Raw genomic sequence first — 13,093 nt, forward strand, 5'->3', positions numbered from 1 at the left:
AAGAGTAGTAGTAGTAAGAGAAGTAGTAGTAATAGTACTAGTAGTAAAAGTAGTAGTAAGAGTAGTAGTAAGAGTAGTAGTAGTAGTAATAGTACTAGTAGTAGTAGTAATAGTACTAGTAGTAATAGTAATAGTACTAGTAGTAATAGTACTAGTAGTAATAGTAGTAATAGTACTAGTAGTAATAGTAGTAATAGTACTAGTAGTAATAGTGCTAGTAGTAATAGTAGTAATAGTACTAGTAGTAATAGTACTAGTAGTAATAGTAATAGTACTAGTAGTAATAGTACTAGTAGTAATAGTAGTAATAGTACTAGTAGTAATAGTACTAGTAGTAATAGTAGTAGTAAGAGTAGTAGTAATAGTACTAGTAGTAGTAGTACTAGTAGTAGTAGTAATAGTACTAGTAGTAATAGTAATAGTACTAGTACTAGTAGTAGTAGTAGTAATAGTAGTAGTAAGAGTAGTAGTAAGAGTAGTAGTAGTAATAGTACTAGTAGTAATAGTACTAGTAGTAGTAGTACTAGTAGCAATAGTAGTAGTAAGAGTAGTAATAGTACTAGTAGCAGTAGTAATAGTACTAGTAGTAATAGTACTAGTAGCAGTAGTAATAGTACTAGTAGTAATAGTACTAGTAGTAGTAGTAATAGTACTAGTAGTAATAGTACTAGTAGTAATAGTAGTAATAGTAATAGTACTAGTAGTAGTACTAGCAGTAGTAGTACTAGTAGTAGTAATAGTACTAGTAGTAGTAATAGTGGTAATACTACTAGTAGTAGTAATAGTAGTGGCAATAGTACTAGTAGTAGTAGTAATAGTACTAGTAGTAGTAATAGTACTAGTAGTAGTAGTAATAGTGGTAATACTACTAGTAGTAGTAGTAATAGTGGTAATACTACTAGTAGTAGTAGTAATAGTGGTAATAGTACTAGTATTAGTAGTAATAGTAATAGTACTAGTAGTAGTAGTAATAGTACTAGTAGTAGTAGTAATAGTGGTAATACTAGTAGTAGTAGTAGTAATAGTAGTGGTAATAGTACTAGTAGTAGTAGTAATAGTAATAGTACTAGTAGTAGTAATAGTATAGTAATAGTAATACTATTAATAGTAATAATAGTGGTAGTAATAGTGCCAGTACTATATGGTTTTAACAGTATCAAGCAGTAACAACATACAAGCAGTAACATACAAGCAGTAACAACATACAAGCAGTAACAACATACAAGCAGTAACATACAAGCAGTAACAACATACAAGCAGTAACAACATACAAGCAGTAACAACATACAAGCAGTAACAACATACAAACAGTAACAACATACAAGCAGTAACAACATACAAGCAGTAACAACATACAAGCAGTAACAACATACAAGCAGTAACAACATACAAGCAGTAACAACATACAAGCAGTAACAACATACAAGCAGTAACAACATACAAGCAGTAACATACAAGCAGTAACAACATACAAGCAGTAACAACATACAAGCAGTAACATACAAGCAGTAACATACAAGCAGTAACAACATACAAGCAGTAACAACATACAAGCAGTAACATACAAGCAGTAACAACATACAAGCAGTAACAACATACAAGCAGTAACAACATACAAGCAGTAACAACATACCAGGTACAGATATTTACCTGCAGATGTTTGCCCAGTCCCAGATCTACCTAAGAGAGAAAAAATACAAGAACCAGTCACCAGCAAGCATTGTACCCAACACCTGTGTCTGTATACCCAACACCTGTGTCTGTGTGCCCAACACCTGTGTGCCCAACACCTGTCTGTATACCCAACACCTGTGTCTGTATACCCAAAACCTGTGTCTGTGTGCCCAACACCTGTGTTTGTATACCCAACACCTGTGTCTGTATACCCAACATCTGTGTCTGTGTGCTCAACACCAGTGTTTGTATACCCAACACCTGTGTTTGTATCCCCAACACCTGTGTCTGTATACCCAACACCTGTGTCTGTATACCCAACACCTGTGTCTGTATACCCAACACCTGTGTCTGTATACCCAACACCTGTGTCTGTATACCCAACACCTGTGTCTGTATACCCTACACCTGTGTCTGTATACCCAACACCTGTGTCTGTATACTCAACACCTGTGTCGGTGTATCCAACATCTATGTATGTGTACCCAACACCTATATAAGTGTACCCAACACCTGTGTCAGTCTACCCAACACCTGTGTCAGTCTACCCAACACCTGTGTCAGTATACCCTTTGTCTATATACCCAACACTTGCTTGTATACCAAAGCACACGAGACCTGCTACCACCACTCAAGAATAGCAGGTATTAAACCAGGTATTAAATTATTTAGATGGCATGCAATCTTAACCCTGGTGTAGTAGATAGACTTCAAACCCCATTAAAGTCGTAGACATCTCGGCAACGACCCCTCCCCCTCGACAGAGTTGGCTAGCTACTGTCTACTACACCAGGGTCATTAAGACAGGTTGGTTAATGGGGTTTAAAGTCTGTGTACTACACCAGGGTCATTAAGTCTGGTTGGTTAATGGGGTTTAAAGTCTGTCTACTACACCAGGGTCATTAAGACTGGTTGGTTAATGGGGTTTAAAGTCTGTCTACTACACCAGGGTCATTAAGTCTGGTTGGTTAATGGGGTTTAAAGCCTGTCTACTACACCAGGGTCATTAAGACTGGTTGGTTAATAGGGTTTAAAGTCTGTCTACTACACCAGGGTCATTAAGACTGGTTGGTTAATGGGGTTTAAAGTCTGTCTACTACACCAGGGTCATTAAGACTGGTTGGTTAATGGGGTTTAAAGTCTGTCTACTACACCGGGGTCATAAAGACTGGTTGGTTAATGGGGTTTAAAGTCTGTCTACTACACCAGGGTCATAAAGACTGGTTGGTTAATGGGGTTTAAAGTCTGTCTACTACACCAGGGTCATAAAGACTGGTTGGTTAATGGGGCTTAAAGTCTATCTATTACACCAGGGTCATTAAGACTGGTTAGATTGATAGAATATAGAGGTATAAGTGTGTGTGTGTGTGTGTGTGTGTGTTCATCACTGGGTTACCTCAGGGATATCTTGTTCATCACAGGGATACTAATAAAGACAATAGAACTGGTCAATAACGAGAGGCAGTTGAAGGCAGTGAGAGACAACCTCCCTTACTGTGTACTGTGCTAATACTGGTACAGTTGCAAATAATAAAATTAACTAAGATTAATGACAGAGACCAGGAAGCAGATATTATTGCTATAACAGAGACCAGGAAGCAGATATTATTGTTATAACAGAGACCAGGAAGCAGATATTATTGCTATAACAGAGACCAGGAAGCAGATATTATTGCTATAACAGAGACCTGATTCAACCTGACAGAGATATGCCTTCTGAATGCCACATACAAGGCTACATATTATTCCACACTGATAGGGCCAACAGGAAGTGGTGGAGTGACGATGCATTTCAGAGATTATTTAAACTATTGTACCAGACAAGATATAAAATTAGAAGCGTCGGACACAGACTCTGGCTACAGTTCCTCGAGGGTCGTAAAGAAGTAATCTTGGGTTCGAGTTACAGGCCACCTAACCTTCATAGGGACGAATTTCATAAAGAATCTAAATACGAAAATGCTGTGCTAATGGGGGATTTTAACTTTAGACAAACTGGAGCAATTTGATAGGAAATCTTGAGTCAAGTGACCTTGTTGATACGATCCAGGATTGTTTTAAACAATTTGTGACAGAATCAACTAGAGAAAACGTCCTGCTTGACTTGGTTCTTGCCAGTAAGTTGAACCCATGTATCAGTAACCTTTCTTACGAGGCTAGACTGAGGGGCCTGAATCTGTACTCTCTAGAAAAGCGTTGAATTAGGGAGATATGATTGAGGTGTATAAATGGAAGACAGGAATAAATAAAAGGGATGTAAGTGATGTGCTAAAAATATCTAACCAAGTCGGGGCTCGCAGCAATGGTTTCAAATTGAGAAAATTTAGATTGTGAAAGGATATAGGAAAGTACTGGTTTGGTAATAGAGTTGTGGATGAGTGGAACAAACTCCCGAGTACCGTCATAGAAGCTAAAACGTTGTGTAGTTTTAAAAATAGGTTGGATAAATACATGAGTGGGTGTGGGGTGGATCTGACTAGCTTGGACCAGGAGGCCTCCTGCAGTGCTCCTTCCTTCATTAGACTAAACCCTATTAACCAACCAGCCAGTCTTAATGATCCTCGTGTAGTAGATAGACTTTAAACCCCATTAACCAACCAATCAATCTTAATGACCCTGGTGTAGTAGATGGACTTTAAACCCCATTAACCAACCAATCAATCTTAATGACCCTGGTGTAGTAGACTTTAAACCCCATTAACCAACCCTAATTTAGGAAATATACAGCAAATTAACCTAACATCAAATAGGTACGTTAAAATTACCCAAACCCACACAACAGATACACACACACACACACATACACAGGAGCTGTGACTCGACCCCTGCAACCACAAATAGGTGAGCGCACACACACAGTACCTACCCTCCAGAAGTATTTCCTGTTAGCAGTCTTGGGCACCTGATCCTTGGCGTAGCACTCGCCCACCAGGGGTCCGAACCGTGTGCCCCTGGGTATGTAGTCAGTGCTCCAGATGCCCATCACCTGCTGGGCGATGTTTCTAACATTAAAACCTCTACCATAAACCACATTAAAACCTCTACCATAAACCACATTAAAACCTCTACCATAAACCACATTAAAACCTGTACCATAAACCACATAACTGGTTTATCTACGACAAAAAATATAAATTCTTCTCGGATATATAAATTTTGTATGAATGTTTGTATTACTAAGTGTATATATGTGTGTATACATTGAGAAGTGTATATAATATACTGAGAAGTGTATATCTAAGTGTGTATATACTGAAGTGTATATCTGAGTGTGTGTGTATACTGAGAAGTGTATATCTCAGTGTGTGTGTATACTGAGAAGTGTATATCTCAGTGTGTGTGTGTATACTGAGAAGTGTATATCTCAGTGTGTGTGTATACTGAGAAGTGTATATCTCAGTGTGTGTGTATACTGAGAAGTGTATATCTCAGTGTGTGTGTATATACTGAGAAGTGTATATCTGAGTGTGTATATACTGAGAGGTGTATATACTGAGAGGTGTATATATCTCAGTGTGTATATACTGAGAGGTGTATATATCTCAGTGTGTATATACTGAGAGGTGTATATATCTCAGTGTGTATATACTGAGAGGTGTATATATCTCAGTGTGTATATACTGAGAGGTGTATATATCTGTGTGTATATACTGAGAGGTGTATATATCTCAGTGTGTATATACTGAGAGGTGTATATATCTCAGTGTGTATATACTGAGAGGTGTATATATCTGAGAGTGTATATACTGAGAGGTGTATATATCTCAGTGTGTATATACTGAGAGGTGTATATATCTCAGTGTGTATATACTGAGAGGTGTATATATCTGTGTGTATATACTGAGAGGTGTATATATCTGAGAGTGTATATACTGAGAAGTGTATATCTCAGTGTGTATGTACTGAGAGGTGTATATATCTGAGTGTGTATATACACCAAGGAGTGTATATATGAGTCAATATACACTGACAGTATAGTCAGAAGTATACACCAGTTGTATATCATCTCACTAAACAGTTATTAGATAACTTAGTTTCACATTTTTTTGATTCGCCGGTATACTCCCGGCCCGGGCCTTTTTCAAGTGGTGGCCCGGGCCTTTTTCAAGTGGTGGCCCGGGCCTTGACTCCCTATCTAGGGAGTGTCTGAGACCTAAGTCTGCCAAGGGAGGAGGTACAAGTACCTCCTCATCTTCTGGGACCAAGTGTCCCCAGGCCTAGCTACAGTCCCCGCCCTCACAGGGCTCGTAGGGAGAAGCTAGGCCTCTCTAGTTTGTCATCCCCGCCCCGAGGGGGATGCTAGGCCTCTGGTCTGCCATCCCCACCGGGAAGCTAGGCCTCTCTGGTCTGCCATCCCCGCCCCGAGGGGGATGCTAGGCCTCTGGTCTGCCATCCCCACCGGGAAGCTAGGCCTCTCTGGTCTGCCATCCCCGCTCCGAGGGGGATGCTAGGCCTCTGGTCTGCCATCCCCGCCCCGAGGGGGATACTAGGCCTCTGGTCTGCCATCCCCGCCCCGAGGGGGATACTAGGCCTCTGGTCTGCCATCCCCGCCCCGAGGGGGATGCTAGGCCTCTGGTCTGCCATCCCCGTCCCAGGGGGAAGCTAAGCCTCTGGTCTGCCATCCCCTCCCCGAGGGAAATGCTAGGCCTCTCTGGTCTGCCATCCCCGCCCCGAGGGGGATACTAGGCCTCTGGTCTGCCATCCCCGCCCCGAGGGGGATACTAGGCCTCTGGTCTGCCATCCCCGCCCCGAGGGGGATGCTAGGCCTCTGGTCTGCCATCCCCGTCCCAGGGGGAAGCTAAGCCTCTGGTCTGCCATCCCCTCCCCGAGGGAGATGCTAGGCCTCTCTGGTCTGCCATCCCCGCCCCGAGGGGGATGCTAGGCCTCTGGTCTGCCATCCCCGCCCCGAGGGAGAAGCTAGGCCTCTGGTCTGCCATCCCCGCCCCGAGGGAGAAGCTAGGCCTCTGGTCTGCCATCCCCGCCCCGAGGGGGATGCTAGGCCTCTGGTCTGCCATCCCCACCCCGAGGGAGAAGCTAGGCCTCTCTGGTTTGCCATCCCCGACCCGAGGGGGATGCTAGACCTCTGGTCTGCCATCCCCACCCCGAGGGGGAAGCTAGGCCTCTCTGGTCTGCCATCCCCACCCCGAGGGGGAAGCTAGGCCTCTCTGGTCTGCCATCCCCGCCCCGAGGGGGAAGCTAGGCCTCTGGTCTGCCATCCCCGCCCCAGGGGGAAGCTAGACCTCTGGTCTGCCATCCCTGCCCCAGGGGGAAGCTAGACCTCTGGTCTGCCATCCCTGCCCCAGGGGGATGCTAGGTCTCTGGTCTGCCATTCCCGCCCCGAGGGGGATGCTAGGCCTCTGGTCTGCCATCACCGCCCCAGGGGGATGCTAGGCCTCTGGTCTGCCATCAGCGCCCCGAGGGAAAAGCTAGGCCTCTGGTCTGCCATCCCCGCCCCGAGGGGGATGCTAGGCCTCTGGTCTGCCATCCCCGCCCCAGGGGGATGCTAGGCCTCTGGTCTGCCATCCCCGCCCCGAGGGGGATGCTAGGCCTCTGGTCTGCCATCCCCGCCCCAGGGGGATGCTAGGCCTCTGGTCTGCCATCCCCGCCCCAGGGGGATGCTAGGCCTCTGGTCTGCCATCCCCGCCCCAGGGGGATGCCAGGCCTCAGGTCTGCCATCCCCGCCCCAGGGGGATGCTAGGCCTCTGGTCTGCCATCCCCGCCCCGAGGGGGAAGCTGAGCCTCTGGCCTGCCATCCCCGCCCCAGGGGGATGCTAGGCCTCTGGTCTGCCATCCCCGCCCCAGGGGGATGCTAGGCCTCTGGTCTGCCATCCCCGCCCCAGGGGGATGCTAGGCCTCTGGTCTGCCATCCCCGCCCCAGAGGGATGCTGGGCCTCTGGTCTGCCATCCACGCCCCAGGGGGATGCTGGGCCTCTGGTCTGCCATCCCCGCCCCAGGGGGATGCTGGGCCTCTGGTCTGCCATCCCCGCCCCAGGGGGATGCTAGGCCTCTGGTCTGCCATCCCCGCCTCAGGGGGATGCTAGGCCTCTGGTCTGCCATCTCCGCCCCAGGGGGATGCTAGGCCTCTGGTCTGCCATCCCCGCCCCAGGGGGATGCTAGGCCTCTGGTCTGCCATCCCCGCCGCAGGGGGATGCTGGGCCTCTGGTCTGCCATCCCCGCCCCAGGGGGATGCTGGGCCTCTGGTCTGCCATCTCCGCCCCAGGGGGATGCTGGGCCTCTGGTCTGCCATCCCCGCCCCAGGGGGATGCTGGGCCTCTGGTCTGCCATCCCCGCCCCAGGGGGATGCTGGGCCTCTGGTCTGCCATCCCCGCCCCAGGGGGATGCTGGGCCTCTGGTCTGCCATCCCCGCCCCAGGGGGATGCTGGGCCTCTGGTCTGCCATCCCCGCCCCAGGGGGATGCTGGGCCTGTGGTCTGCCATCCCCGCCCCAGGGGGATGCTAGGCCTCTGGTCTGCCATCCCCGCCCCAGGGGGATGCTAGGCCTCTGGTCTGCCATCCCCGCCCCAGGGGGATGCTGGGCCTCTGGTCTGCCATCCCCGCCCCAGGGGGATGCTGGGCCTCTGGTCTGCCATCCCCGCCCCAGGGGGATGCTGGGCCTCTGGTCTGCCATCCCCGCCCCAGGGGGATGCTGGGCCTCTGGTCTGCCATCCCCGCCCCAGGGGGATGCTGGGCCTCTGGTCTGCCATCCCCGCCCCAGGGGGATGCTGGGCCTGTGGTCTGCCATCCCCGCCCCAGGGGGATGCTAGGCCTCTGGTCTGCCATCCCCGCCCCAGGGGGATGCTAGGCCTCTGGTCTGCCATCCCCGCCCCAGGGGGATGCTAGGCCTCTGGTCTGCCATCCCCGCCCCAGGGGGATGCCAGGCCTCAGGTCTGCCATCCCCGCCCCAGGGGGATGCTAGGCCTCTGGTCTGCCATCCCCGCCCCAGGGGGATGCTAGGCCTCTGGTCTGCCATCCCCGCCCCAGGGGGATGCTAGGCCTCTGGTCTGCCATCCCCGCCCCAGGGGGATGCTAGGCCTCTGGTCTGCCATCCCCGCCCCAGGGGGATGCTGGGCCTCTGGTCTGCCATCCCCGCCCCAGGGGGATGCCGGGCCTCAGGTCTGCCATCCCCGCCCCAGGGGGATGCTGGGCCTCTGGTCTGCCATCCCCGCCCCAGGGGGATGCTGGGCCTCTGGTCTGCCATCCCCGCCCCAGGGGGATGCTAGGCCTCTGGTCTGCCATCCCCGCCCCAGGGGGATGCTAGGCCTCTGGTCTGCCATCCCCGCCCCAGGGGGATGCTGGGCCTCTGGTCTGCCATCCCCGCCCCAGGGGGATGCTGGGCCTCTGGTCTGCCATCCCCGCCCCAGGGGGATGCTGGGCCTCTGGTCTGCCATCCCCGCCCCAGGGGGATAATGACAGAAATAACAAAAAGTCGCAACACCGTGACTGGAACAATACACAGATAATAGTATTAGTAATAGTTGCAATAGTAGTAGTAGTGGTAGTAGTAGTAATAGTAGTACTAATAGTAGTAGTAGTAATAGTAGTAGTAATTGTATTAGTAATAGTAATTGTAGTAGTAATAGTAGTAATAGTATAGTAATAATAGTCGTAGTAATAGTAATAGTCGTAGTAGTAGTAGTAATAGAAATAGCAGTAGTAGTAGCAGTAATAGCAGAAATAGTTGTAGCAGTAATAGTAGAAATAGCAGTAATAGTAGAAATAGTAGTAACAGTAGTATACTATGAATTAGTACTCACATCAGAGATAGTATGAGAGTCCTTGAGGACCAGGTTCCTGGGCAGTGACAACGTTGCATGGTTGTCACAGTTGTCCTCAGTCGGGGTGTCAGGGACCAGGTACACTGCTCTCTCCTCCCATTCTTCTTCCTTAATAGACTCAATGTCCCATTCCTCTCCCATCCTGGCTGGCTGAGAAATGTATCAACTCATATGAGACACAAAATACGTATTAAAGCAGGTTTAGCGTAGTCACCCCGTGATATTTTTCTCTTAGGTATAACTCGTGTAAAAATAAGAAATCTGATTTTAATTTCATTATTTCCAGTTCTTGAATGGATGTCCTCAGTACCCTATTTATGTGCTACCGTCTAAGAGGCTATGACCTTAATTTTTAAAGGGGTGGACCGGTAAGCCAGCGGAAGGCGTCGGTCAGATGACCGGAAGCTCAAACAGCGGGTCATTATCTAAGACCTGGATCAGGAAACATTTGATATTTCCTGACTAACCTTACCTAACCTCAACCTCAGGTACCTAGGTTTGTCCTGTTTCCTGACTAACCTTACCTAACCTCAACCTAAGGTACCTAGGTTTGTCCTGTTTCCTGACAAACCTTACCAACCAACCAAGGCACCTAGGGATTGGTGCCCTTTGTATAAAGGAAAATGGATAAGAGAGTGAAAAGTTATAGGGAAATGAGCCTGGTAGAGTTGTTATTGAAAAAATTAATAGTAAGACCGATAACAGATGAACAGGGAGGCTTTAGGAAAGGTAGGAGGTGTGTAGACCAGTTGTTTACAGTGAGACATATAGGTGAATAGGTCAGAGGTTTTTGTGGCATTTATGGATTAGGAAAAGGCATATGATAGGTTGGATAGGGTGGCAATATGGCAGATGTTTCGAGTGTATGGAATAGGAGGTAGATTATTGAAAGCAGTGAAGAGTTTTTATGAGGACAGTGAGGCTCAGGTTAGAATATGTAGGAGGGAGATTATTTTCCAGTAAAAGTAGGCTTTAGACGGCATGTGTGATGTCACTATGGTTGTTTAATATATTTATAGATGGTGTTGTCAGAGAAGTTAATGCTCGAGTGTTGGCAAGAGGCGTGGAGTTAAAAGATAAAGAATCTAACACAAAGTGGGAGTTGTCACAGTTGCTCTTTGCTGATGACACTGTGCTTTTGGGAGATTCTGAAGAGAAGTTGTAGAGGTTGGTGAACGAGTTTGGTAGGGTGTGTAAAAGAAGGAATTTAAAAGTGAATATAGGAAAGAGTAAGGTGATGAAGATAAATTTAGGTAATGAAAGACTGGATATTATCCATGGAAGCAGAGAGGGGAATGTTTGAGAGTTTAGTTATACCAGTGCTCTTATATGGGTGTCAGGCTTGAGTGGTGAATGTTGCAACAAGAAGAAGGCTGGAGGCAGTGGGGATGTCATGTCTGAGGGCAATGTGTGGGGTGACTAGCAGAGAATTTGTAGTTTTGAAATTAGAAAGAGGTGTGGGGGTTACAAAAAGTATTATCCAGAGGGTTGAGGGGTTGAAGTGATTTAGACATTTAGAGAGAATGTAGGGAGTATAAATGTATAGTGGAGGGGGGGTAGGGGTCATCCAAGGAAAGGTTGGAGGAAGGGTAAAAGATGTTTTAAGTGTGAGGTGCTTAGACATCCAAAAAGTATGTGAGCTTGTTAGGGGTGGAAGCAAGTGGTTTTTCATTCCTTAATGTGCTGTTGGAGTGTGAGAAGGGTAATATTTATAAAGGGATTCTGGGACACTGGTTAACTGGACTTGAGTCCTGGAGGTGTAAAGTACAGTGCCTCTACACTGAAGGATGAGTGAAGATGTAACCATGCCTAATATAACCTAAATAACGTAAATATTAATAGTACTGATTGCGAAAAGAATTTAGGAGTTCTGGTTAGCAGTAATCTGAAACCAAGACAACAGTGCATAAGTGTTCGCAATAAAGCTAACAGAATTCTTGGCTTCATATCAAGAAGCATAAATAATAGGAGTCCTCAGGTTGTTCTTCAACTCTATACATCCTTGGTTAGGCCTCATTTAGACTATGCTGCTCAGTTCTGGTCACCGTATTACAGAATGGATATAAATGCTCTGGAAAATGTACAAAGGAGGATGACAGAGATGATCCCATGTATCAGAAACCTTCCCTATGAGGATAGACTGAGGCCCTGAATCTGCACTCTCTAGAAAGACGTAGAATTAGGGGGGATATGATTGAGGTGTATAAATGGAAGACAGGAATAAATAAAGGGGATGTAAATAGTGTGCTGAAAATATCTAGCCTAGACAGGACTCGCAGCAATGGTTTTAAGTTGGAAAAATTCAGATTCAGGAAGGATATAGGAAAGTACTGGTTTGGTAATAGAGTTGTGGATGAGTGGAACAAACTCCCGAGTACAGTTATTGAGGCTAAAAAGTTGTGTAGTTTTAAAAATAGGTTAGATAATAGGTCTAATGTTATACTTCCTTAAGTGGATGTGACCTGGCTTGACTAGGTTGGGTCATGGCCTTAAGCTTGTGGGACACTTGGACCTGCCTCGCATATATATATATATATATATATATATATATATATATATATATATATATATATAGTTCTATATTTATATATATATATATATATATACAGTGGACCCCCGCTTAACGATGACCTCCAAATGCGACCAATTATGTAAGTGTATTTATGTAAGTGCGTTTGTACGTGTATGTTTGGGGGTCTGAAATGGACTAATCTACTTCACAATATTCCTTATGGGAACAAATTCGGTCAGTACTGGCACCTGAACATACTACTGGAATGAAAAAAGTTCGTTAACCGGGGGTCCACTGTATATATATATATATATTGGATAAAGCTTATCTATGCTTATCATTGGTTTAAAGTCAGTACTCACCATCTGAGGACGTGTTCAGAGACGAAGCATAGTGAACGAAGTTGAAGGTATGACGTCAGACACAAACAATCCTGTTGAAGAATACAAAGAACATTAGCAATGTCTTCAGAGGAAATATTTTAGTTTGTCCTCAATTCAGTCAGTATGTCCTCAGTAGAAATACATTAGTTTACCCATTTAGTGTGTACTAAATACATGTACACAACTGGGTAGTCAATGTTTGTATATCTGGTTGGTTTGTATATATCCTGATGGGTGTATGCAGCTGAGTATATCCTTAGTGTATATACATATACACATTTATAACAAGTTTTTAAGTGTAGATATGCTTTGTATATTCAGTATATACACTGAGGAATGGGAATTAAAGTGAACTCTGTGTATATAGTATACAGATAAAACTCTTACAAATACACCTGTCTCGTGGTATATAATGTATACATTGAGGTATACATAACCTTGTATATACACTAGAAATATATTCAGCAGATTTAAACTGTGGGAATATGTGGCCAGTTTGACGATTCCACAGATATTTCCAGACACCTGCCACAGATATTCGCACATACCTGCCACAGATCTTCGCACACATCTGAAACAAATGTGTCCACACAGTTGTCACAGATGTGAATAACAAAAAAGACACAATACCGTGACTGGAACGATACACAAATGACCCGCACATAGAAGAGAGAAGCTTACGACGACGTTTCGGTCCGACTTGAACCATTTACAAAGTCACACTAACGAGAAGGAGAGCAGGATGGGTAT

At 46.1% G+C, this 13,093-nt stretch overlaps 1 protein-coding gene across 5 annotated transcripts in view; it reads right to left on the reverse strand.

Moving 5' to 3' along the window:
* The window catches only part of LOC128704971 (PR domain zinc finger protein 1-like), a 114,284-nt gene that overhangs the window by 21,687 nt on the left and 79,504 nt on the right, over nt 1-13,093 (reverse strand). For 4 of the 5 annotated variants that reach the window (XR_011394742.1, XM_070105114.1, XM_070105111.1 and 1 more), the window contains exons 2-5: nt 12,323-12,393; nt 9,428-9,598; nt 4,537-4,660; nt 1,651-1,676 (exon numbers count right to left, since the gene is read on the reverse strand). Coding sequence is in view for 4 of the 5 variants with exons in the window: in XM_070105114.1 (XP_069961215.1) it covers nt 1,651-1,676; nt 4,537-4,660; nt 9,428-9,598; nt 12,323-12,325 (324 nt within the window). In the remaining variant the exon portion in view is untranslated. The remainder of the gene's footprint in view (nt 1-1,650; nt 1,677-4,536; nt 4,661-9,427; nt 9,599-12,322; nt 12,394-13,093) is intronic. The other variant, XM_070105113.1, reaches the window with a different exon arrangement.

This window comes from Cherax quadricarinatus, chromosome 97, assembly GCF_038502225.1.
Source record: "Cherax quadricarinatus isolate ZL_2023a chromosome 97, ASM3850222v1, whole genome shotgun sequence".
In the NCBI taxonomy this organism is placed as follows: Eukaryota; Metazoa; Arthropoda; class Malacostraca; order Decapoda; family Parastacidae; genus Cherax; species Cherax quadricarinatus.